Here is a 25411-nt window from a genome sequence, read left to right as displayed (position 1 = left end):
TAAGCCTTAAGTAACGCTTTCGGTCCGCACCCTTCAGGACAGACACTGGACAGCTCCAATATTGTGGGTAAACTATTCCATCAGTCTTCGCGCTACAAAGCCTTCATTGTTCATAATAGATAACCAGGACGGGGCCTCCGAGGCAGGGGCGCCGCAATGATGAGGCGACCTGAATCGTCTGCCTCAGGCGGCGCCACCAGCTATCTTCATGGGGGCGGCATTCAGTGGCAGATTATAATATGAGCGGTTCGGGCGGCCGCCCACATTATAATCCGCCACTGACTGTACCCAGGGCCGCTTTAACCAGAGGGCACATGGTGCACGTGCACCGGGCCCACTGGTTAAAGGGGCCCCCCCCGAGCAGGCCGGCCGTTGCTATGTGCGACCAGTGCGGTCGCACAGGGCTCCGGCCACCAGCCTGTCAGGGGGGAGCGCCATGGATGGGTAATCTACTTACCCCTCCATGGCGCCCCCTGCAGGGCCCCCCCGTCCGCCGCTGCCCCCGTCCGCTGCTGCTGCGGCGCTTCAGCGCTGCAGCAGCAGCGACACTGACAGAGAGAGAGCCATTGGCTCCCTCCCTGTCAGTCACTCACTCTTGTGGCCGCACTTCCTGCGGTCACAAGAGGCCGCACTCTCCCTCTAGCGCCCGACGTCACTGGAGCGTCGGCGCGAGGGTGAGGGGAGTGCAGCCTCTTGTGACCGCAGGAAGTGCGGCCACAGGAGGGAAGAGAAGAGGAACGCGTGGACCCAGGTGAGTAACAGTGTTTGTTTTTTTCAATGTTATATGGGAGGGGGAGCTATATACTATGGGGAAGCACAGGGGGCTATATACTATGGGGGGGCACAGGGGGCTATATACACTATGGGGGAGAACAGGGGCTATATACTATTGGGGAGCACAGGGGGCTATATACTATGGGGGAGAACAGGGGGCTATATACTATGGGGGAGAACGGGGCTATATACTATTGGGGAGCACAGGGGGGCTATATACTATGGGGGAGAACGGGGGCTATATACTATTGGGGAGCACAGGGGGGCTATATACTATGGGGGAGAACGGGGGCTATATACTATTGGGGAGCACAGGGGGCTATATACTATGGGGGAGAACGGGGGCTATATACTATTGGGGAGCACAGGGGGCTATATACTATGGGGGAGCACAGGGGGCTATATACTATGGGGGAGCACAGGGGTGCTATATACTATGGGGGAGCACAGGGGGCTATACACTATGGGGGAGCACAGGGGAGCTATATACTATTGGGGAGCACAGGGGAGCTATATACTATTGGGAAGCACAGGGGGCTATATACTATTGGGGAGCACAGGGGAGCTATATACTATGGGGGAGCACAGGGGAGCTATATACTTTGGGGGAGCACAGGGGGCTATATACTATGGGGGAGCACAGGGGGCTATATACTATGGGGGAGCACAGGGGGCTATATACTATGGGGGAGCACAGGGGAGCTATATACTATGGGGGAGCACAGGGGGCTATACACTATGGGGGAGAACGGGGGCTATATACTATTGGGGAGCACAGGGGGCTATATACTATGGGGGAGCACAGGGGGCTATATACTATGGGGGAGCACAGGGGAGCTATATACTATGGGGGAGCACAGGGGGCTATACACTATGGGGGAGCACAGGGGAGCTATATACTATTGGGGAGCACAGGGGAGCTATATACTATTGGGAAGCACAGGGGGCTATATACTATTGGGGAGCACAGGGGAGCTATATACTATGGGGGAGCACAGGGGAGCTATATACTTTGGGGGAGCACAGGGGGCTATATACTATGGGGGAGCACAGGGGAGCTATATACTATGGGGGAGCACAGGGGAGCTATATACTATGGGGAGCACAGGGGGCTATATACTACTGGGGAGCACAGGGGGCTATATACTATGGGGGAGCACAGGGGGCTATATACTATGGGGGAGCACAGGGGGTTATATACTATTGGGGAGCACAGGTTAGCTATATACTATTGGGGAGCACAGGGGCTATATACTATTGGGGAGCACAGGGGAGCTATATACTATTGGGGAGCACAGGGGTCTATATACTATGGGGGAGAGCACAGGGGGCTATATATTATGGAGAGCACAGGGGGGCTATATACTATTGAGGGGGAGCACAGGGGGGCTATATACTATTGGGGGAGAGCACAGGGGGGCTATATACTATTGTGGGAGAGCACAGGGGGGCTATATACTATTGGGGGAGAGCACAGGGGGCTATATACTATTGTGGGTGAGCACAGGGGGCTATATACTACTGGGGAGAGTGCACAGGGGGGCTATATACTAATGGGGGAGCGCACAGGAGGGCTGTATATAACTGGAGGAGCACATGAGGGGCTATATACTACAGGGACACCTTAAAACTATGGAGGCACAGAGGGGTGTAACTATGTAGGAGTACAGAGGGGTGTAACTACTGTATAGGGGTACAAGGGACCTAACTACTGTATGTGTTGGAGCCTAAAATATTTGTCTGGCAGATTCTGGAGAGAAGATTCACAGCCAGGAGAAGACTTCAAGGTGGCCCAGGCTGGATGAAGAGAAAAAGAAAAGGTGACAGACTCTGATCGGAGAAGACGCCTCCGGTGAGTCACTGGATGTAACTTCACTCTGTTATAGGCTTGTACTGATAGGGGTCATGGTGTGGCGGTATTATGTAATGGTATCAATGGTGATATCTTTCTGTTTTGTTTAGTGCAGTTTTTATGTAATATGTAATCACTGTATGGTGGAAATAGTGTTATAAGGTAACTACTGTATGTATTGGGGCTCTTGATGCAGTGTGGGGGCAAATTCAGTACATTATACAATGTGCAGAAAGGTAAGGGGGGGCCCACTCTTGAGGGCTGTGCACTGGGCCCACCAATGTATTAAAACGGCCCTGACTGTACCATGTACTGGAGCCCCCCCGCCCCCCGGGCAGTATCTGTAATGAGATGCTGTGAGCGGGGGAGACTGTATTCATAAGCGCCGCGCTGTACTAAATCAGCCGCGCGGTGCTGATACTACAGCGCGGCGCTTATGAATACAGTCTCCCCCGCTCACAGCATCTCATTACAGATACTTCCCGGGGGCGGGGGGGCTCCAGTACATGCATTCCACGTCCGTGATCCGTCAGGATCACGGAAAGTGGGAATGCAGCCTTAGTCCCCCGGCTGATGTGCGGCTGCCCGGGGTGTCCCGTCCTGTCCCCGGCAGCGCGCGCATCAGAGAGCTCCCCGTGCGCCGGAAGTCACAGGCACAGGCGCACGGGGAGCTCTGTGATGCGCGCGCTGCCGGGGACAGGACGGGACACCCCGGGCAGCCGCACATCAGCCGGGACCAGACCAGAGAGGCTCGACGGGGGAACGGAGGGCAGGTGAGTTGTGTGCTGTTTTTTGTTTTTGTTTTATCTGCTGTGCAGGGGGGGGGGAGAGGGGGACCATCTATAAGGTAGGGGGGGGAAGGGGGCCATCTATAAGGGAGGGGGGAAAGAGGGGGACGATCTATAAGGGAGGGGGGAAAGAGGGGGACGATCTATAAGGGGGGGGACCATCTATAAGGGAGGGGGAGAGGGAAGAGGGGGACCATCTATAGGGGGGGGCCATCTATAAGGGAGGGGGGAAAGAGGGGGACCATCTATAAGGGGGGGGCCATCTATAAGGGAGGGGGGAAAGAGGGGGACCATCTATAAGGGGGGGACCATCTATAAGGGAGGGGCGGGAGGGGGACCGTCTATAAGGGGGGGGGAAGAGGGGGACCATGTATAAGGGGGAGAGGGGGACCATCTATAAGGGAGGGGGAAAGAGGGGGACCATCTATAAGGGGGCATCTATAAGGGAGGGGGAGAGGGGGACCATGTATAAGGGGGGGACGGGGACCATCTATAAGGGAGGGAGGGGGACCATCTATAAGGGAGAGGGGACCATCTATAAGGGAGGGGGAGAGAGGGAAGAGGGGGACCATCTATAAGGGGGGGGAAGAGGGGGACCATCTATAAGGGGGGGAGAGGGGGACCATCTATAAGGGGGGGAGAGAGGAAGAGGGGGACCAACTATAAGGGGGGGGGAAGAGGGGGACCATCTATAAGGGGGGAAGAGGGGGACCATCTATAAGGGAGGGGAAAGAGGGGGACCATCTATAAGGGAGGGGGGAGAGGGGGACCATCTATAAGGGAGGGGGGAGAGGGGGACCATCTATAAGGGGGGGAGAGGGGGACCATCTATAAGGGAGAGGGGACCATCTATAAGGGGGGGAAGAGGGGGACCATCTATAAGGGGGGAAGAGGGGGACCATCTATAAGGGGGGAAGAGGGGGACCATCTCCTAAAAGATCAGCACCCTCCTCTCCTGACATCCTCTGTGCTGCTGGGACTTCTCCTATAGGATTAGCACCCTCCTCTCCTGACATCCTCTGTGCTGCTGGGACCTCTCCTATAGGATTAGCACCCTCATCTCCTGACATCCTCTGTGCTGCTGGGACCTCTCCTATAGGATTAGCCCCCTCCTCTCGTGACATCCTCTGTGCTGCTGGGACCTCTCCTATAAAGTCAGCCTCCTCCTCTCCTGACATCCTCTGTGCAGCAAGGGACCAAACATTATGTTTATTGGGGACAGCAGTGGGGGGGGGGGGGCAGTAGTGGATTATAATGTGGGCGGATTGACGGGGGGGGGGGGGGGGCGTCATTCTATAGTTCGCCTCGGGCAGCAGAGAGGCTAGAATCACCCCTGCTCCGAGGTAATTTATCCTAAGCATTATCCAAGAGTTTAGCCATGACTCTAATAGGTGAATGACCCAAAGGGGATCTAGTTAAATATTCAATACCCTTCAGAGACAGCAAAAATAACAGCGCCCAGTGCTAAGGGTATATGTGAGAGGGAGGGATAAAAGGAGGAGCAACAAGATAATCGTCGGTCAGTCAGATGTACGAGCTGCTAGAGACCCCAGGAATTCAGTCTTGCTTTTTTTTTTTTTTTTGGAATACAGGGAGGGAGGGTGGCATGTACCAGAGGGTTACCAAAAACAGTACATAAGAGGCACACATTATGACTAACTTTATCAACACCCTTCTGTAAACTGTACACCTTTAGATTAGGTAGAAAATACTGAGTGGAATGAGGGCAGCATAAACTAGTGACAGAAATGCTGAAGAGATCGGTGAATTACTTACATCATTTTGTTCAGCTGTTCTCCTAATATGTAGGAGAATAGGATTCTTGCTACACCCCTCCCCTGCCCTCCAGCTGCTGACTGAGAGTTGACTGCCTATACACAGCATGGATAGATATGATGAGTGTTATCGTCCCAAAATGTGGTAAGAAGAAAGGAGGCTGAATTGTATGATGTTCCCTGCAATAGAGTACCATAGCTAAGATGGGTCTAGGGGGGCACCCCAGCGGAAGAGGTCAGGTAGTAAAAATAGGAGACAGAGAGTACTTTCAAAATTTTTCAGCAAGCCATTCCTCAATGGATATAGGACAGTATTACATAAATACTTATAGGGCACACCTACCTGGGACATTAGAGTGTCACACGCTCCGGCCAAGCCTGCCCCCACTGCTATTCCAGTAATATTCACCATCTGTAACATAGAGGCAGGGTATAGTCTAGAATGGTTATACATAGACTCTATGGTTACTGTAAATGACAATAAGGAACAGGAGCCCTCTGCTGGGGGCTGTAGCTGTGATTGGAGATCATATAAAGCACTGTATTTTCCGGCATATAAGACGACTTTTTAACCCCGAAAAATCTTTTTAGAAGTCGGCGGTCGTCTTATATGCCATATAGTCGCCCCATATGGTGGGGGAGTTCAAAAATGGCCCCATTCCCACCGTATGGGGCGACCACTACAAAAAAAAAAAACAGTTAACTCACCTGGGGCCCGTTCCCGGTCTCCGCGCGCCTCCTGTCCCGTTCCCAGCACAGGCAGTGTGACGTGGACTGACTGCACCGGTGATCCCCGAAGCTTTCCCGAGCAGCCAAGCGTCTCTGAGCTTCTCCGATGAAATGCTCGGCTGCTCTGGAAAGCTTCGGGGATCCTTGGCGCAGTCAGTGTACGTCACACTACCTGCGCTGGGAATGGGACAGGAGGCGCACAGAGACCGGGAACGGGCCCCAGGTGAGTTAACTGTTAGTTTTTTAAAAAATTAGCTGAAGTCAACCACTGCCTGACCGCAGCAGGGCTGCGGTCAGGCAGGGGTTAACATTTTACGGCGTATAAGGCGGACCCCTGACAATCTTTTTGAAAGTCAGAGGTCGTCTTATATGCCCAGTCGCCTTATAAGCCGTGGAAAATAAAAAAGTGTAAAGAACAAGTTACCGCAATGGCCAATGACACAGCGTCCAGCTGCACCTTTCCCAGATGTCCACAAAATATGGCGGAAACCACACTTATCAGGAAGATCATCAACTGCGACAGGAACTAAAGAGAGAAGGGAAAATGGGGTAAATGACTCCTAAACCATACATCTACTGTATATAGTGATATGAAGCATGCTGGTATAACCTGGGTATCCCCTGTATATAATGATATATGTGTACAGATGGTATTACCTGGGTATCTCCTTTATAAAATTGTATATGTACAGGTGGTATAACAAGGGAATCTCCTGTATATAACTATATATGTACAGCTGATATAACCTAGGTATCTCCTGTATATGATTATATATGTACAACTGGTATAACAAGGGAATCTCCTGTATATAATTATATATGTACAGCTGGTATAACCTGGGTATCTCCTGTATATAATTATATATGTACAGCTAGTATAACCTGGGTATCTCCAGTATATAATTATATATGTACAGCTGGTATAACAAGGGAATCTCCTGTAGATAATTATATATGTACAGCTGGTATAACCTGGGTATCTCCAGTATATAATTATATATGTACAGCTGGTATAACAAGGGAATCTCCTGTAGATAATTATATATGTACAGCTGGTATAACCTGGGTATCTCCTGTATATAATATATACGTATAGCTGAAATAACTTGGGTATCTCCTGTATATAATTATATATGTAAATCTCATATAAAACAATTGAAAGATGTCATAAAAGATAATTATGGGAGCCAGTTTCACATGGCAACAGTGTAGCCACATATTATGCACCCCATATGAAAGAATATATCATGCATAAAACTACCCCCTACATTAAAGAATATAACTACTATAATTCAAGAAGAGAAACACGTAGTAGCACTCACCCTTTCTTCAGCTTAGCGGCTTTATTACATTCACAAGTTGCGGGGAGGGGAAGGATTCAGGTGTGTGCGCGTCCTGGGACGGCCGTTTCGGGGATACGCCCCCTTTGTCGACCAGGTGTCAAAGGGGGCGTATCCCCGAAACGGCCGTCCCAGGACGCGCACACACCTGAATCCTTCCCCTCCCTGCAACTTGTGAATGTAATAAAGCCGCTAAGCTGAAGAAAGGGTGAGTGCTACTACGTGTTTCTCTTCTTGAACTTTGGTATACCTTGCCTCTGTAGTTTGCACCCCCACCCAGCAGCCACATTCACACTCATTGTCTGGCTCAAGACCGTTCCACAGACCCAATCCACATAGTGCACATCTGGAGCGGTGCAGGTCTCTAAATCTCACCACCCACAATACCTACTATTATACTGCTCCTATATACAAGAATATAACTACTATAATACTGCTCCTTTATACAAGAATATAACTACAATAATGACGATCCAGGAGAGAAAGAAGCGCTGCACCTCACACCTATGGCTGACACTATTGCCTCTCGGCTGAATATAAAAAAAACATCAGAAGTTTGTGTGTAAATTGATCAAGCTACACTGCCCTGTGTACCAACGTGTAGGTCTCTGATACACATGAGACCCTACACTAAGTCCACACTGTGTCGGTCAGTGACCACCACCCCCGCCAGGCGTGCACAGTCAGGGAAGGGAGGCCATGGAATGGCCCTGCAACCCCCATGTCACAGGACCAGACCCAAAACCCCTCCCACAAAATCACCCAGCCAGCACCACCGGCGGAGGAGTTTGCCCCCAAACAGCACAAGTCTGGATAAGGTATTACACTCACCATAGCTGCTGCAGATAGAATGGGAAAGACAGGAGGGATTAAAACCTGTGCACTCAGGTGTCTCCTGCTGATTGCGGTCATGTGGGTCTCACCAGGAGGAGTGCAAAAACACTTAGAAAAGAAAGAAACAAAAACGGTCCAGGAGAGAAAGAAGCGCTGCACCTCACACCTATGGCTGACATTAATGCCTCTCGGCTGCATATCAAAAAACATCAGAAGTTTGTGTGTTAATTGATCAAGCCACACTGCCCCATGTACCAACGTGCAGGTCTCTGATACACATGGGTCCCTACACTAAGTCCACACTGTGTCGGTCAGTGACCACCGATGGCAACAACGGCCGTACTTTTGGCGCGGTGGAACAATGCCTTACTTTCATTGGGATCCCGGCCGGAGCGTATACACATCGTATACGCTCTGGCCGGGATCCAATACGGGGCCGAAAATAAATGACATGTCAGTCTTCTGCGGCCGGAATTCAGTGAATTCGCAGAGCCGCAGAAAGCTTTGTCAGTTCACGCTCCGGCCGCTTGCTTCACTGTGTGCTATAGGAAGCTCTGATGCGGGCGCGTGCTGATGTGCCCACCTCAGAGCTCTGCGGCCGGAAAGGTCATCCAGACGGTACTTAAGTACCGGCCGAGCTGATCCGGCCAGAGGCCGGCCGTTCCGTGACCCGGCCGGGGTCACAGAACGGCCGGTGTTTTACGTAGTGTGAACTTAGCCTAATACTGCCCCCTATATACAAGAATATAACTACTATAATGTGGCTCAGGGAAGAAACAGAGTGCTGCACATCACACCTATGGCTGATACTAGTGCCGCTTGGCTAAATAAAAAACACATCAGAATTTTGTGTATGAATTGATCAAGCCATACTGCCCCATGTACCTCGTGCCGGTATCTGATACACATGGGTCCCTACACTAAGTCCACACCGTGCCAGTCAGTGGCCACCAACCCCGCAGGCGTGCACAGCCAGGGAACGGGGGCCATGGGACGGCCCTGCGACCCCCCATGCCACAGGACCAGACCCAAAAACACCACACCACATGGCCCACATGACCAACCAGACCCACATGACCAAAATTAGCAGGATATGCCTGTGCTCACATGTCTGGACCCTATGTCTTCCCCATTCTGTGAGAGCAGCAATGGTAAGTGTAATACCATATCCATACTTGTGTCGTTTGGGGGCAGCCTTCCCCGCCGGTGGTGCTGGCTGGGTTTTGGTGGGGCTTTTTTGGGTCTGGTCCTGTGACATTGGGGTTGCAGGGCCGTTCCATGGCCTCCCTTCCCTGCACGTGCACGCTTTGCGGGGTTGGCGGTTGCTGACCGACACGGTGTGGAGTTAGCGTAGGGACCCGTGTGGACCAGAGGACCTGCGCGGTGGTACACGGGGCAATATGGCTTGATCAATTCATATACAGACACTCTGGTGTTGATTATTAATATAGGCCTAGCGGCATTAGTATCAGCCATAGATGGGATGTGCAGCGGTTCCATTCTCTCCAGTTCGTGTTTTGCAATTCTCCCTCTCTGAACAGCTGGCACTCCTTTATAAGACCCACATGACCAAAATTAGCAGGATATGCCTGTGCTCACATGTCTGGACCCTATGTCTTCCCCATTCTGTGAGAGCAGCAATGGTAAGTGTAATACCATATCCATACTTGTGTCGTTTGGGGGCAGCCTTCCCCGCCGGTGGTGCTGGCTGGGTTTTGGTGGGGCTTTTTTGGGTCTGGTCCTGTGACATTGGGGTTGCAGGGCCGTTCCATGGTCTCCCTTCCCTGCACGTGCACGCTTTGCGGGGTTGGCGGTCGCTGACCGACACGGTGTGGAGTTAGCGTAGGGACCCGTGTGGACCAGAGGACCTGCGCGGTGGTACACGGGGCAATATGGCTTGATCAATTCATATACAGACACTCTGGTGTTGATTATTAATATAGGCCTAGCGGCATTAGTATCAGCCATAGATGGGATGTGCAGCGGTTCCATTCTCTCCAGTTCGTATAACTACTATAATACTGCCCCCTATATACAAGAATATAACTACTATAATACTGTTCCTATATACAAGAATATAACGACTATAATACTGCTCCTATATACAGGAATATAACTACTATAATACTGCCCCTATATATAGTAATATAACTACTATAATACTGCTCCTATATACAGGAATATAACGACTATAATACTGCTCCTATATACAAGAATGTAACTACTATAATACTGCTCCTATATACAAGAATATAACAACTATAATCCATATCCAGACTTGTGTCGTTTGGGGGCAGCCTTCCCCGCCGGTGGTGCTGGCTGGGTTTTGGTGGGGCTTTTTGGGTCTGGTCCTGTGGCATTGGGGTTGCAGGGCCATTCCATGGCCTCCCTTCCCTGCATGTGCACGCTTTGCGGGGGTGGCGGTCGCTGACCGACACGGTGTGGAGTTAGCGTAGGGACCCGTGTGGACCAGAGGACCTGCGCGGTGGTACACGGGGCAATATGGCTTAATCAATTCATATACAGACACTCTGGTGTTGATTTTTAATATAGGCCAAGCGGCATTAGTATCAGCCATAGATGGGATGTGCAGCCGTTCCTTTCTCTCCAGTTCGTATAACAACTATAATACTGCTCCTATATACAAGAATATAACTACTATAATACGAACATGAAAAGAAAGGAGGATGTTGGTATATAATTTGATCAAACCATATTGCCTCATGTACTACGTGCCAGTCCCCTGGCCCCTATGAGTCCCCACACTAAATTAACACTGTGTTGGTAAGCGACCGCCAACCCCGCAAAGCGAGCAACAACAGGGGAGGGAGGGGCACACCCCGCAGGCACCACCGGCGGAGAAGGCGTCTGCCAAGCAACACGAGTGTGAACAAGGTGTTACTACTCACCACTACACCAGCAGGTAGAATGGGAGAAAGAGGAGGTACTTACCATATGTGCACAGGTGCTACCTTTCTCTCCATGTTCGTATTTTACTTTTCTCCCCTTTCTGAGTGGCTAGCATTCTGTGGGGTTCTGTGGGGTGTCCGGGGCTAGGCGAAGATTTCCAAGTAAAAGACCGCTGTCAGATCGCTGCGTAGGGCACTCGGGAAGCGTAAGTAGACTTCGGGCGTAAGTTCGCGCTCCGTACGTAGCCGGCCGCAAGTTTACAGCGTATATGTCCGGCCGCGAAAATATGCGGCCGGACATATATGCAGTGTGCACATAGCCTTATAGTAGTTATACGGTCCAGGAGAGAAAGAAGCGCTGCACCTCACACCTATGGCTGACACTAATGCCTCTCGGCTGCATATAAAAAAAACATCAGAAGTTTGTGTGTAAATTGATCAAGCCACACTGCCCCATGTACCAACGTGCAGGTCTCTTATACACATGGGTCCCTACACTAAGTCCACACTGTGCCGGTCAGTGACCACCACCCCCGCCAGGTGTGCACAGGCAGGGAAGGGAGGCCATGGAACGGCCCTGCAACCCCCATGTCACAGGACCAGACCCAAAAAGGCCCCCCAAAAACACCCAGCCGGCACCACCGGCGGAGGAGGTTGCCCCCAAACAGCACAAGTCTAATTGCGGTCATGTGGGTCTTACCAGGAGGAGTGCAAAAACACTTAGAAAAGAAAGAAAGAAATACGGTCCAGGAGAGAAAGAAGCGCTGCACCTCACACCTATGGCTGACACTAATGCCTCTCGGCTGCATATAAAAAAACATAAGACCCATGTGACCCCAATATATAGTAGTTATATTCCTGTATATAGGAGCAGTATTATAGTAGATATATTCCTGTATATAGCGGACCATATTATAGTAGTTATATTCCTGTATATAGGAGCAGTATTATAGTAGTTATATTCTTGTATATAGGAGGCAGTATTATAGTAGTTATATTCCTGTATATAGGAGCAGTATTATAGTAGGTATATTCCTGTATATAGGGGGCAGTATTATAGTAGTTATATTCTTGTATATAGGAGCAGTATTATAGTAGTTATATTCTTGTATATAGGAGCAGTATTATAGTAGTTATATTCTTGTATATAGGAGCAGTATTATAGTAGTTATATTCTTGTATATAGGAGCAGTATTATAGTAGTTATATTCTTGTATATGGGGGCAGTATTATAGTAGTTATATTCTTGTATATAGGAGCAGTATTATAGTAGTTATATTCCTGTATATAGGAGAAGTATTATAGTAGTTATATTCCTGTATATAGGAGCAGTATTATAGTAGTTATATTCTTGTATATAGGAGCAGTATTATAGTAGTTATATCCCTGTATATAGGAGCAGTATTATAGTAGGTATATTCCTGTATATAGGGGGCAGTATTATAGTAGTTATATTCTTGTATATAGGAGCAGTATTATAGTAGTTATATTCTTGTATATAGGAGCAGTATTATAGTAGTTATATTCTTGTATATAGGGGGCAGTATTATAGTAGTTATATTCCTGTATATAGGAGCAGTATTATAGTAGTTTTATTCTTGTATATAGGGGGCAGTATTATAGTAGTTATATTCCTGTATATAGGAGCAGTATTATAGTAGCTATATTCTTGTATATAGGAGCAGTATTATAGTAGTTATATTCTTGTATATAGGGATCAGTATTATAGTAGTTATATTCTTGTATATAGGAGCAGTATTATAGTAGTTATATTCTTGTATATATGAGCAGTATTATAGTAGTTTTATTCTTGTATATAGGGGGCAGTATTATAGTAGTTATATTCTTGTATATAGGGGGCAGTATTATAGTAGTTATATTCCTGAATATAGGAGCAGTATTATAGTAGTTATATTCTTGTATATAGGAGCAGTATTATAGTAGTTATATTCTTGTATATAGGAGCAGTATTATAGTAGTTATATTCTTGTATATAGGAGCAGTATTATAGTAGTTATATTCTTGTATATAGGGGGCAGTATTATAGTAGTTATATTCTTGTATATAGGAGCAGTATTATAGTAGTTATATTCTTGTATATAGGAGCAGTATTATAGTAGTTATATTTTTGTATATAGGAGCAGTATTATAGTGGTTATACTTTTGTACATAGGAGCAGTATTATAGTAGTTATATTCTTGTATATAGGAGCAGTATTATAGTAGTTATATTCTTGTATATAGGAGCAGTATTATAGTGGTTATACTTTTGTACATAGGAGCAGTATTATAGTAGTTATATTCCTGTATATAGGGGGCAGTATTACAGTGGTTATACTTTTGTACATAGGAGCAGTATTATAGTAGTTATATTTTTGTACATAGGAGCAGTATTATAGTAGTTATATTCCTGTATATAGGAGCAGTATTATAGTGGTTATACTTTTGTACATAGGAGCAGTATTATAGTGGTTATACTTTTGTACATAGGAGCAGTATTATAGTAGTTATATTTTTGTACATAGGGAGCATAAAATGTGGCTGCTTTACCACCATGTGAAACTGATTCAAACAATTACCTAGTACAGGTAGATATTGCCTCATGTTGCACAGAGGTCTGGATAAACCTGTTTGAACACAGGAAAGGAAATGTTATTAAACTTGTTGAGAGGAAAGTTCCACTCTACATTTAAGTTAGAAGCTTGCCTAAAGGCTAAATAATCCATGTAAAAACTGTGTGTGAGCTTACAGACAGGTGAAAATAAGACTGGAACTAAAGGTCCTACTACACAAAGCGATTATCGGCCGTATTTGACCGATTCGTCCAATTACGGATAAGTTGTGGGTCTAAGTTAGTTACAGTATTTACCGCTGGTCCAGCTAATGTGAGGATCTTCTGTATCTCCTGGAGGACCGAGTCTAGAGGGATCCGCTGGATCTTCTGTATACATCCTGTGGTGTCTGGATCCGGCTCTGTGCTGTGGTCAGTGCCAGGGACAATAGTCACATCCCGGCCAGTGTCCTCCTCCTCCCCCTTATCCATCACTGTTGGAATAATATCACACTCAGAATTTGGTATAATTGGAAGATGATACAACCCGCAGAACTACAACTCCTAACATCCCCCAATAGACCTTAGTGATAAACTCTCTTGTTTCCCATCACTTCACTGTGGATTCTGGAAAAGCCAGGGTTCTGTAATTGGCATGGTCCCCTTTAAGAGCAGCAGGGGATTAACATCGCTTTCCAGGGCCTCTTTTGAGCAGATCTGCATGATCACATAAATCCCGGCCCGGCCTGAGCAGCACTGCTAAATATTCTTCATATGCGGCAATGATAGGAGCTATAATCTCCGGCGAGCTGTGATTCCATTATAACATTGGGAGCCGGTCAGAGAGGACGCCTAAGGGAAGGTTCGGAGGGGAACTCATCTGCGGAGAGTCATGTAAATGAATCACTGCATGGAGATGTCCCTTATCATTGCCTGAGAAGCTTTCTTACTGCATTACCGGAAAAACTATAAAGTCACCCCCCTATCCCCACCCATTTCTATTGAATCATGAAAGGAAATCTTATATCATCTTCCCCTTTAAAAATGCATAAATAACAGTTCCTTATTATTATATATTATAGTACTTCAGAACTGATGTTCATATACCTGCATGACTTCCCTGCATCCTAAAGCTTATGTGATATATTTGAGACCCCCATCAATTATCCATAGAAGAGAAGGAGGCTATAAAGAGTGGTAGTAAATAACATTGATTTCAATAGACAGTGTGTAATGCTCTGTGTCTCCTGTGGTGGCACTGTAGGGAACCTTAACATGTCCTGATCTATAAAATACAGCTGATCACTACTGGTCCTGGCGGCAGGGCATAATATGGTCAGGGTATCGGTGGGGAACCTTTCTAACAAATAAGGCCCATCCAGAGCAGAGGATCCCTTTAAGTCCTTCTTTGCAATGAGAATGATTCTGTTCCTTGAGGACGAGATAGGATGAAGGGTCCTAAGGGGTCACTCCAGCTGATATAGGGGGCAGCACCAAGCACAGAAGTACATTGAGGAATTGCTATGTGTGCAGATCTCTAAGAACAGAGTACAGGGCGGTAGAGACAGAGGAGACAGAGACAGGTTGAGTGTAACAGGTTCTTACTTTGCAGCCGGCCCTCTGTCACGCTGAGCAGCAGATCGATGTGGTCTCAGTGCAGGATAGAGGTTGTGTATGAGTTTCTCTCTGGGAGGAGAGTTCCCTCCTTTAAGTATTTTTAAGGTCTACCCACGCTCCTCCTAGAGGAGCCCTGTGCCAAGTTGTGCAGCTGACGCGTGTATGGGAATCTAATAGAGGTGTCAAATAGGAGCAGAGAAATCAGAGTACAATGCTGTAAGAAGAAGTAATCCGGTAAGTTCTTAGGAGAAACCCAAGTCTGAATGCAATCTATTGTTCCCTGTTATCAGCCATCTCTGGCTGTGGTGTTCTTCAATGAGACAAGTGAGAGAAAGACCAGGTCATTGTGTCCCCTATATGTCACCTATCTCCAGAGACCCTTATGTCTGTGTCGGATATCATGTGACGGATATCAGCTTCTTAGAACGCTCCTGTACTATTATAAGCTGTTGTAGTTTAGGGTTGATTCGTTATGCAATCTGCTTACATAATGTGATGTAAGATGGAGACGTCTGAGGAAGAAATAACTTTTTTTTTGCGTGTTTGGATTTGCAAGATCGCCGTCTGTTGCGAAACCCTCAGAATTTATGTGGTAAACGTCTGCATTTCCTGTTCACATTACGGGTCACCCAGAGACTTCAGAGGAGACACTGAACAGAGTCACAGTCCTAGAGAGTCGTAGTAATCTAATCTAGTCCTAGAGAGTTGACCCGGCTAGTATGGAACTCCAGGTGCTGCAGCTGACAGTATGGCGGATATTGTACACCGTATCAATTACATCTTCTCTGCTGAAACCAGATGACTTACTAAAACTCTGTGACTTTTGCACTGCTTTGCAGTAAGACTGAAGCCTATAACTATTCTGAGAGGTTGGTTAGGGTGCTATTACACGGAACGATAATCGGCCGAATCGGCCCTATCTGGCCGATTATCGCTCCGTGTAATAAACATAACAATCGGCTGATCGTTGATATAGGTTTGGACCTATAATTGTCTGGAGCCGACCGCGCATCGCTACCGGTAATAGCGGTGCACGGCCGGCAGCTGATGATATGCAAAGTGCATACATTACCTATCCATGCTGCAGGGCTCCTCTTGCAGTCTGCTTCTCCCTGGGTCCCGCAAGCTCCAGCTTCAGAGGGCCTGTCTGAGCTGACAGGCAGCTTAGCCAATGACTGGCCGGGTGAGATAGGCCGCTCTGGAGCTGGAGCGCACAGGACCCAGGAAGAAGCAGAGTGCAAGAGGAGTCCTGCAGATGGACAGGTAATGTACATCGGTAACGTTGTCCCTGCAGCCCTTGTTAAACGATTGTCGGGCTGTGTTATAGGCCCAGTTATTATCAGGCCGTGTAATACTACCCTTAATCTTACCTTAAAGTGACACTGTCACCCCCTTCGTGCACCATGACGTATGATATTAAATAAGGTATGAAAACCGCTAAATTTACCCTTTACACCTGTGTAGAGATGTCAGAATGCAAGAAGGAGGTGACAGTGTCACTTTAAGGCCCTATTACACAGAACGAGTATCTATTTATTAGAATCAAGATGGAGGACTACAGACTTAGCCAGGGTTTACCTGATCCCTAACACAACAATTGTATCAGAGAACTTTGTTTTGTCAATTAAAGGAGAAGTCCGGCAAAAAATTTTATTAAAGTATTGTATTGCCCCCCCAAAAGTGATACAAATCCCCAATATACACTTATTACAGGAAAGGCTTATAAAGTGCCTTTTTTCCTGCACTTACTACTGCATCAAGGCTTCACTTCCTGGATAAAATGGTGATGTCACGACACGACACCCAGAGCTGTGCGGGCTGTGGCTGCTGAAGAGGATGATGGCAGGGGGACACTGAGGGACACAGGGCACTGGGGGGACACTGAGCATCCCCCTCCCATCATCCTCTCCAGCAGCCCTCACAGCTCTGGGAGTCGGGTAGTGACATCACCATGTTATCTAGGAAGTGACATCACCATGTTATCCAGGAAGTGACATCACCATTTTATCCAGGAGGTGAAGCCTTGGTGCAGTAGTAACTGCAGGGGAAAAAAGCACTTTATACGCATTTCCTGTAATAAGTGTATATTGGTAATTTGTATAACTTTTGGGGGGCAATACAATACTTTAATAAAAATTTTGCATGTGTACATGTGTACCGGGCCCACTGTGCTCTGTGCGACCAGTGCGGTCGCACAGGGCTCTGGCCACCAGCCTACCAGGGGGGCGCCATTGGGATGGGCAATTTATCCATCCATGGCGGCCCCTGCAGGGCCATTGGCTCCCTCCCTGTCAGTCATCCTTGTGGCTGCAGGCAGTGCTTTGCCTGCAGTCACAAGAGGCCACTATATAATGGGGGCAGCACACGGGGGGCCTATATACTACTGGGGGGAAGCACACAGCGGATGTCTATACTACTAGGGGTGCCACAGGGGGGCCTTTATACTTTTTTTTGGGGGGGTATGGGGCGCACAGGGGGTATATATAACTGGGGGGGCACACAGGGGTATATATATGACTGGGGGAGCGCACAGGGGGGATTATATAAAGGGGGGGTGCACAGGGGGGTATATATAACTTAGGGAGTGCACAGGGGGCTATATACTACTGGGGGGTGCACAGGGGGTATATATAACTGGGGGGGCACACAGGGGGTATATATATAACTGGGGGACCGCACAGGGGGGGATTATATAAAAGGAGGGGTGCACAGGGGGTTATTTATAACTCGGGGAGCGAACAGGGGGGCTATATACTACTGGGGGGGTCACAGGGGGGTATATATAACTGGGGGAGCGCACAGGGGGAATTATATGAAAGGGGGGTGCACAGGGGGTATATATAACTCGGAAAGCGCAAATGGGGGCTATATACTACTGGGGGGTGTATAAATATAACGCACAGGGTGTATAAATATAACTGGGGGAGTGCACAGAGGGTATATATAACTGGGGGGTGCACAGGGGGGTATATATAACTGGGGGAGAGCAGAGGGGGGATATATACTACTGGGGATATATATACAACTGGGGGGTGCACGGGGGGGGGGGGGTTTATATAACTGGAGAGGAAGGACAGAAGGACAGGAAGGGGAGGTGACAGGAAGTGGAGACCAAACCTGAAGAAGATAGAGACCTGTGTGGTTAAGAGCCCATAGTGTGGTAACTATGCCTGAAATTTCTGTTGTTGGAATCAGTGAAATATTTTAGTTTTCTGTAATGTAATGGTTATTCCTTATTGGTCATATTGTATTTGTATTGTATTTCTGTAATTCTTATCTTTCTGCACTTCCATATGTTTATACAACTCTTAAATATAATATTTCTTACAGTGGCATTGGTCCAGTTCTCCCTGGTGCTTGGTTCCAGCCCTGTATAAATAGCTGGACAGAGTGGCATGCCAAAGGGTCAGAAGCCAAGGGAAGCACAGGGACATTTCACTTCTACTCTAGGACAGGTAATATCCTGGCCGACAAGCAGTCAGTGACACTGCTTACATTTGGCTATTTGGATATTTCAGCCAAGATGCCCCAGGGGGCAGAATTACAAATTTCCTTTACTTGGGGGCAAAATTTCAGTTTTCTGCCCTAGTCCAATATTGTACATAAAACACTGTCCGGCCAACATATCAGCCAGCACCAGTGGTACCTTGTTAAGGAGGTCAGGTCTTACCAACCTCTGTAACCCGTGCCAGAAAGTGCCATAGATTTGTAATTTATTTCTATTAAAAATTTCTGCTGTATGTCCTGCAGAAAGTGGTGTATTCTTTCCAGTCTGACACAGTGCTCTCTGCTGCCACCTCTGTCCATGTCAGGAACTGTCCAGGGCAGTGGTGAATACCCATAGAACACCTCTCTTGCTCTGGACAACTCCTGAAATGGACAGAGGTAACAGCAGAGACCACTTCCTGCAGAACATACAGCAGACTGGAGATTTTTTTAATAGAAGTACTTTCTGGCGCCAGTTGATTTGAAAGAGAAAAAAATGGTGAACAACTTCTTTAATGCATTGGATGTATGCATGCAATAATGACTGCTGCCAATAGATGTAGCACCATAGGAGGTGGAGGGTACAAAAAGCATTGCTGAGAGGTAATAAGTCAGTGGGTGGCTGAACCACAGGTCAGCTAGAGGATAGTTAGTTAGTTAGGTAGCTAAGTTAGGAAGGATTGAGTGGGTCCCAAAAAAAGGCACTAAAAATGGATCAGTCCGTATAAAAGGACTCTATGGGGGGCACTTACTAAGGAGTGTAATTTGTGTGACTCTTCTAATGAGAATTAGTGGATATTTTGATCCAATATTTTGTAACAGATTTAATAAACTGTGACACTGCCATAGTGAATGCATCTAAGTAAAAAATGGCACAAAAAGTTCAAAAAAATTCAAAAATTGCACAAGCATATTCACCTGGTACAGACCAGACATAGGCCTGCACCTGTTTCTGAGACTTTTTAAAAAGTCGCAAATGCTAAATTGGACGCTAATCCTGGATTATGGGAACTTTTGGGTGAATGCTCAAAAGAGGCAGATTTAAAAAAATAAATAAAAAAAAAGATGTATCTAAAAAATATTCACCTGTCGAATACTGGTTCATAAATAGAACTTAGACCAAAAATGGGTGAAAAATCCAATTATTCACCTAAAAATAGATGCAAACCCTTGATAAATTCCCCCCTATGTGTGTAGCGAGTTACCTGACAACCTGCTCAAAAGACCATAGAAGAATGCAGCAATAGTGCAGCATGTTCCAGAGCTGGAGGGAGGGATGGCACATAGAGGTGAATGATCCATAAACCAGAACCCACCTCCAGCAGGTAAGGACTGTGCAAGGACTGGTGCCAAGTGGTCAGAGTGACCACAATCGTATGAGGAGATAAATACTGCTGCCTGTGACAGGCGAATGCTCCATTGTATCACTGTGCACTGTCTGGTGAAAGCCATACTCTTATATTGTACTGTGCTAACCACATACTGACAGGGACTGCAGTTTAGTTTAGAACACAAGTATAGGTGGTGTGTGTGTTATATATAGTGGTTAACAAAACACAACAATCACTGAACTCAGGGAGAACAGTGAAAAATTCCAATGGAGTACTCATTTACGAGTCTCCATTGATTGTCCCATACAAAATTTAAATATGCAAAAAAAGGGTCCGTGGAGCCTCAGTTACGAGTCTCAAAACACGGGAATAGCCAGATATCCCTCTCTCCAGAGAAGGAAGCCCATTGCCACGGGGTGCCTCCTAGTGGGGAGAGCACCAAACCACCCTGATATGTAGTCCCTCAGGTCCTCACTCTGTTGTGAGCTTTGGGACCTAAATAGGGAAACATATATATATAGTGGTCCATAGGACTCTCAGAGGCAGCGGCGACTTTTTTTTTATTCACCCAAAAAATAACACAATCTGGGATTTGTACCCAATTTATCATTTGCGACCTATTAAAAAGTCACAAAAACTGGTGCCGGCCGTACCAGGTGCGACTTTTTACTTAGACGCAATTACTATGATTTTTCCATAAGTCACACTCAATATATTAAAACAAAATAAACAACCCACATTAGAGCAGTCGCACACATTAAATTAGTGGCACACAGGGGCATAGCTAGGATTCACGGGGCCCCATAGCAAACATTTTTAAGGGGCCCCCTTAATATATATATATATATATATATATATATATATATATATATATATATATATATATATATAGTGGTACTTTGGTTTAAGAGTAACTTGGTTTAAGAGCGTTTTGGTTTAAGAGCTCGGTTATTCAAAATTGTCAGAGCATTGCTTTGGTTTAAGACAGGGGTGGGGAACCTCCGGCCCGCGGGCCGCATCCGGCCCCTGAGACCTCCCGATGCGGCCCGCAGCTCCCCTGTGATGCTCGCCGCTCTGCTGGGGAAGAAGCCGGCATACACCGCATCCTCCGGTGTCTGTGACAGCTGCCGGACACAGGAGGATGCTGTCTGTGCCGGCTCCTTCCCCAGCAGAGCGGCGCGTGTCTTCAGTCTCCTGCGGGCCGCGCGCGATGACGTCATTTCATCGCGCTCCGCCTGCAGGAGAAGACCGGCACAGAGGACCTGGGAGAGAAGAGGACCTGGACTGCGTGGGAGCGGAGGTAAGGTGAGTGGGATGTTTATTTTTTTATTTGGGGGTTAACTAGGATCCCAGGGACATGATTGATGGGGGGGACAACTAGGCTACCAGGGACATGACTGATGGGGGGGACAACTAGGCTACCAGGGACATGACTGATGGGGGGGGGACAACTAGGCTACCAGGGACATGACTGATGGGGGGGGGGACAACTAGGCTACCAGGGACATGACTGATGGGGGGGGGGACAACTAGGCTACCAGGGACATGCCTGATGGGGGGGGGGGGACAACTAGGCTACCAGGGACATGACTGATGGGGGGGGACAACTAGGCTACCAGGAACATGACTGATGGGGGGGGACAACTAGGCTACCAGGGACATGCCTGATGGGGGTGATAACTAGGCTACCAGAGACATGACTGATGGGGGGGACAACTAGGCTACCAGGGACATGACTGATGGGGGGGGGGGGACAACTAGGCTACCAGAGACATGACTGATGGGGAAAACTAGGCTACCAGGGACATGACTGATGGGGGGACAACTAGGCTACCAGGGACATGACTGATGGGGGGGAACAACTAGGCTACCAGGGACATGCCTGATGGGGGGGGGGAATAACTAGGCTACCAGAGACATGACTGATGGGGGGGGGGAATAACTAGGCTACCAGGGACATGCCTGATGGGGGGGGGGGAATAACTAGGCTACCAGAGACATGACTGATGGGGGGGGGGGAATAACTAGGCTACCAGAGACATGACTGATGGGGGGGGGGGGGGGGGAATAACTAGGCTACCAGAGACATGACTGATGGGGGGGGGGGGAATAACTAGGCTACCAGAGACATGCCTGATGGGGGGGGGGGGGGGGAATAACTAGGCTACCAGAGACATGACTGATGGGGGGGGGAATAACTAGGCTACCAGAGACATGACTGATGGGGGGGGAATAACTAGGCTACCAGAGACATGACTGATGGGGGGGGGGGGGAATAACTAGGCTACCAGGGACATAACTGATGGGGGGGGGGGGCAACTAGGCTACCAGGGACATGCCTGATGGGGGTTAACTAGGCTACCAGGGACATGCCTGATGGGGGGGGGGAATAACTAGGCTACCAGGGACATGCCTGATGGGGAGGGGGGGGAAACTAGGCCACCAGGGACATGACTGATGGGGCGGACAACTAGGACTAGGCTACCAGGGACATGACTGATGGGGGGGGGGACAACTAGGCTACCAGGGACATGACTGATGGGGGGGGACAACTAGGCTACCAGGGGACATGACTGATGGGGGATAACTAGGCCACCAGGGACATGACTGATGGGGGAGACAACTAGGCTACCAGAGACATGACTGATGGGGGGGGCGGGGAATAACTAGGCTACCAGGTACATGACTGATGGGGGGGGAATAACTAGGCTACCAGGGACATGACTGATGGGGGGGGGACAACTAGGCTACCAGGGACATGACTGATGGGGGGGACAACTAGGCTACCAGAGACATGACTGATGGGGGGGGAATAACTAGGCTACCAGGGACATGCCTGATGGGGGTTAACTAGGCTACCAGGGACATGACTTGGGGGTTAACTAGACTACAAGGGGCATCAGTAGGAGTTAACTACAATAGCAGGGGCACTAGGGGAACAATACTATGCCTTGTCCTGGGTGCTGCAAACCCCCGCTACTAACTGCCGCGCACGGTATGCGGCCCTCAAATGATTTTATTAATGCCCGACCGGCCCTCGACATGGAAAAGGTTCCCCACCCCTGGTTTAAGAGCTCCCTGTACTGGGTGGGAGCGCAAGTGGGGGAGGGGCATGGTCTGTATAGCGGGGTCTACAGTCCTGTACTCTTGCCCAGGAAGTCTCCCTCACCTTCCAAATCATAGCAGATCCACTTCAGGCTGGGGCTTGCATCAGGGGACAGGACTGTGGAGGTAATCTCTCCATAGCTGTAACCCCTCTCTCCCCGGACAGAATGCTGCTATACTGTGGTCACTCTATACCCTGCTCATTCCTTCATGCTCACGGCAGTCTTTGACAGTCCTAGCGTTTTTCATCCTCTCCATTACTGTACAGTTACTTATAATATCACATATTCTGCTGTTTCTAAATGTTTGTTTTACTAGTTTTACATGTTATTCAGAATAATAAATCATTATTTTTGGGGTGTGGAACCAATTGTCTGCATTTCTATGATTTCTTATGGGAAAATTTGCTTTGGTATAAGAGTGGATTTGGATTACAAGCGCCGTCTCGGAACAAATTATGCTCGTAATCCAAGGCACCACTGTATCTGCTTTACTGCTGCTGCACTGATAACCCCTGACCTCTGCATGGAGCTCTGCACATTTTCCTACTTGTTTGGCAGCTGGAGAACAGAGGTCAGAGGTTATCAGAGCAGTGAAGCAAAGATCTTTGTCTTCTGCTTGTTAACCCTTTTTTTGTGTTGCAGCATGTAAGTAAACATTGGGTCACATACACACTGCATTAGAATAGTGGCACACATTAGAATAGTGGCGCGCATTAGAATAGTGGCGCACATTAGAATAGTGGCACACATTAGAGCAGTCGCGCACATTAGAATAGTGGCACACATTAGAATAGTGGCGCACATTAGAATAGTGGCGCACATTAGAATAGTGGCGCACATTAGAATAGTGGCGCACATTAGAATGGTGGCGCACATTAGAATAGTGGCGCACATTAGAATAGTGGCGCACATTAGAATAGTGGCACACATTAGAATAGTGGCACACATTAGAATAGCGACGCACATTAGAATAGTGGCGCACATTAGAATAGTGGCGCACATTAGAATAGTGGCACACATTAGAGCAGTCGCGAACATTCGAATAGTGGCACACATTCGAATAGTGGCACACATTAGAATAGTGGCGCACATTAGAATAGTGGCGCACATTAGAATAGTGGCGCACATTAGAATAGTGGCGCACATTAGAATGGGGGCGCACATTAGAATAGTGCCGCACATTAGAATAGTGCCGCACATTAGAATAGTGCCGCACATTAGAATAGTGACGCACATTAGAATAGTGGCGCACATTAGAATAGTGGCGCACATTAGAATAGTGGCGCACATTAGAATAGTGGCGCACATTGGACTCCTTAGTAAGCCCCCCACCACCACCACCATTCTTCTTTGCACCAAAAGAGTCTGTGATATTGCAGCGGGGTGTGACCCTCTTACACATTCCCTGCTGGTTGCCCAGACACTACTGATTTTGTGAACAGACCGGTTGTAATATGAGGTGAAGCAGTGACAACCTCTCGCCTAGGTTCATGAAAAGGATAGTCCTTGTGAATAGGTAAAAGAATTCAGAGTAATAATATCCAGAGTAACAATAAAAATAATCTAGAGTAATAACATGAGAGCACTGCCAGATCACCAGGGATAAATCAGCCCCATAGTTATACCCACAATACCTTCTGAGGGCCTCCAGGTTCTCTCGTCCTTGTTAAGTCCTTGAAGACGAGTTTGAGATGACCTGAAGATGGTTTATCTTGTTTGCGCTTCCTATTCAGTTCCATGGAGAGAGTATCTGAGCAACACAGGTGTCCTGGGGATTTTACTGCTCCAGGTAATTGACGCCTTACGCCGCTCTTCAGGCTCATACCTTCTGCTTGGTACATCATACGCCACACTCACTTTCCCTAAGGCCACGTTTCTTTGTCAGACCTGGCAAAAAAAAGTGTTAAAAAAAAGTGTAAAACTATAGTATATGTGATGCACAAGTCATGTGAACCAGTTTTTGGTGCAAATTGCACAGGAATTCTAGCTTACAAAGTATATCTGGGCGATTGAAACAAATAAGAGTATAAATAAGTACTACAGATAGGTTTAGGTGGGTGGACTGGATACAACTGTAACAAACCCTCAGCTATAAGAAGCATTAGGTCAGGTGGGCTTTTTGAGAGGAAGGGTAATAGAAGATGCTAGAAGGGCGGCCTTTCAGCTGTTTCAAAACTACAACTGCCATAATGTCTGGACAGCCAAAGCTTTAGAATGACGAGAATCTTAGAGCCCTATTACATAGGACGATTATCGTGCGAAAAATCATTATATCGTTCAAATTTAAACGATAATCGTTCTGTGTAATTGCAGACAACG

General features: G+C 47.7%; 1 protein-coding gene across 4 annotated transcripts in view; it reads right to left on the bottom strand.

The window, feature by feature from the left end:
- Nucleotides 1-25411, bottom strand: part of LOC138802993 (multidrug and toxin extrusion protein 1-like) — a 54348-nt gene that overhangs the window by 16649 nt on the left and 12288 nt on the right. For 2 of the 4 annotated variants that reach the window (XM_069986801.1, XM_069986802.1), the window contains 4 exons: nt 24727-24979; nt 13870-14045; nt 6343-6444; nt 5533-5601 (listed from right to left, as the gene is read on the bottom strand). In XM_069986801.1, the coding sequence (XP_069842902.1) occupies nt 5533-5601; nt 6343-6444; nt 13870-14043 (345 nt within the window). In that variant the 5' untranslated portion in view covers nt 14044-14045; nt 24727-24979. Of the gene's footprint in view, nt 1-5532; nt 5602-6342; nt 6445-13579; nt 13628-13869; nt 14046-15156; nt 15256-24726; nt 24980-25411 lie in introns of those variants that run through there. The other 2 variants (XM_069986800.1, XM_069986803.1) reach the window with 2 other exon arrangements.

The sequence above is a fragment of the Dendropsophus ebraccatus genome, chromosome 10 (assembly GCF_027789765.1).
Source record: "Dendropsophus ebraccatus isolate aDenEbr1 chromosome 10, aDenEbr1.pat, whole genome shotgun sequence".
NCBI classification, from domain to species: Eukaryota; Metazoa; Chordata; class Amphibia; order Anura; family Hylidae; genus Dendropsophus; species Dendropsophus ebraccatus.
The sequence above is the reverse complement of the archived record's forward strand: the minus strand, read 5'-3'. Positions and strand labels throughout refer to the sequence as shown.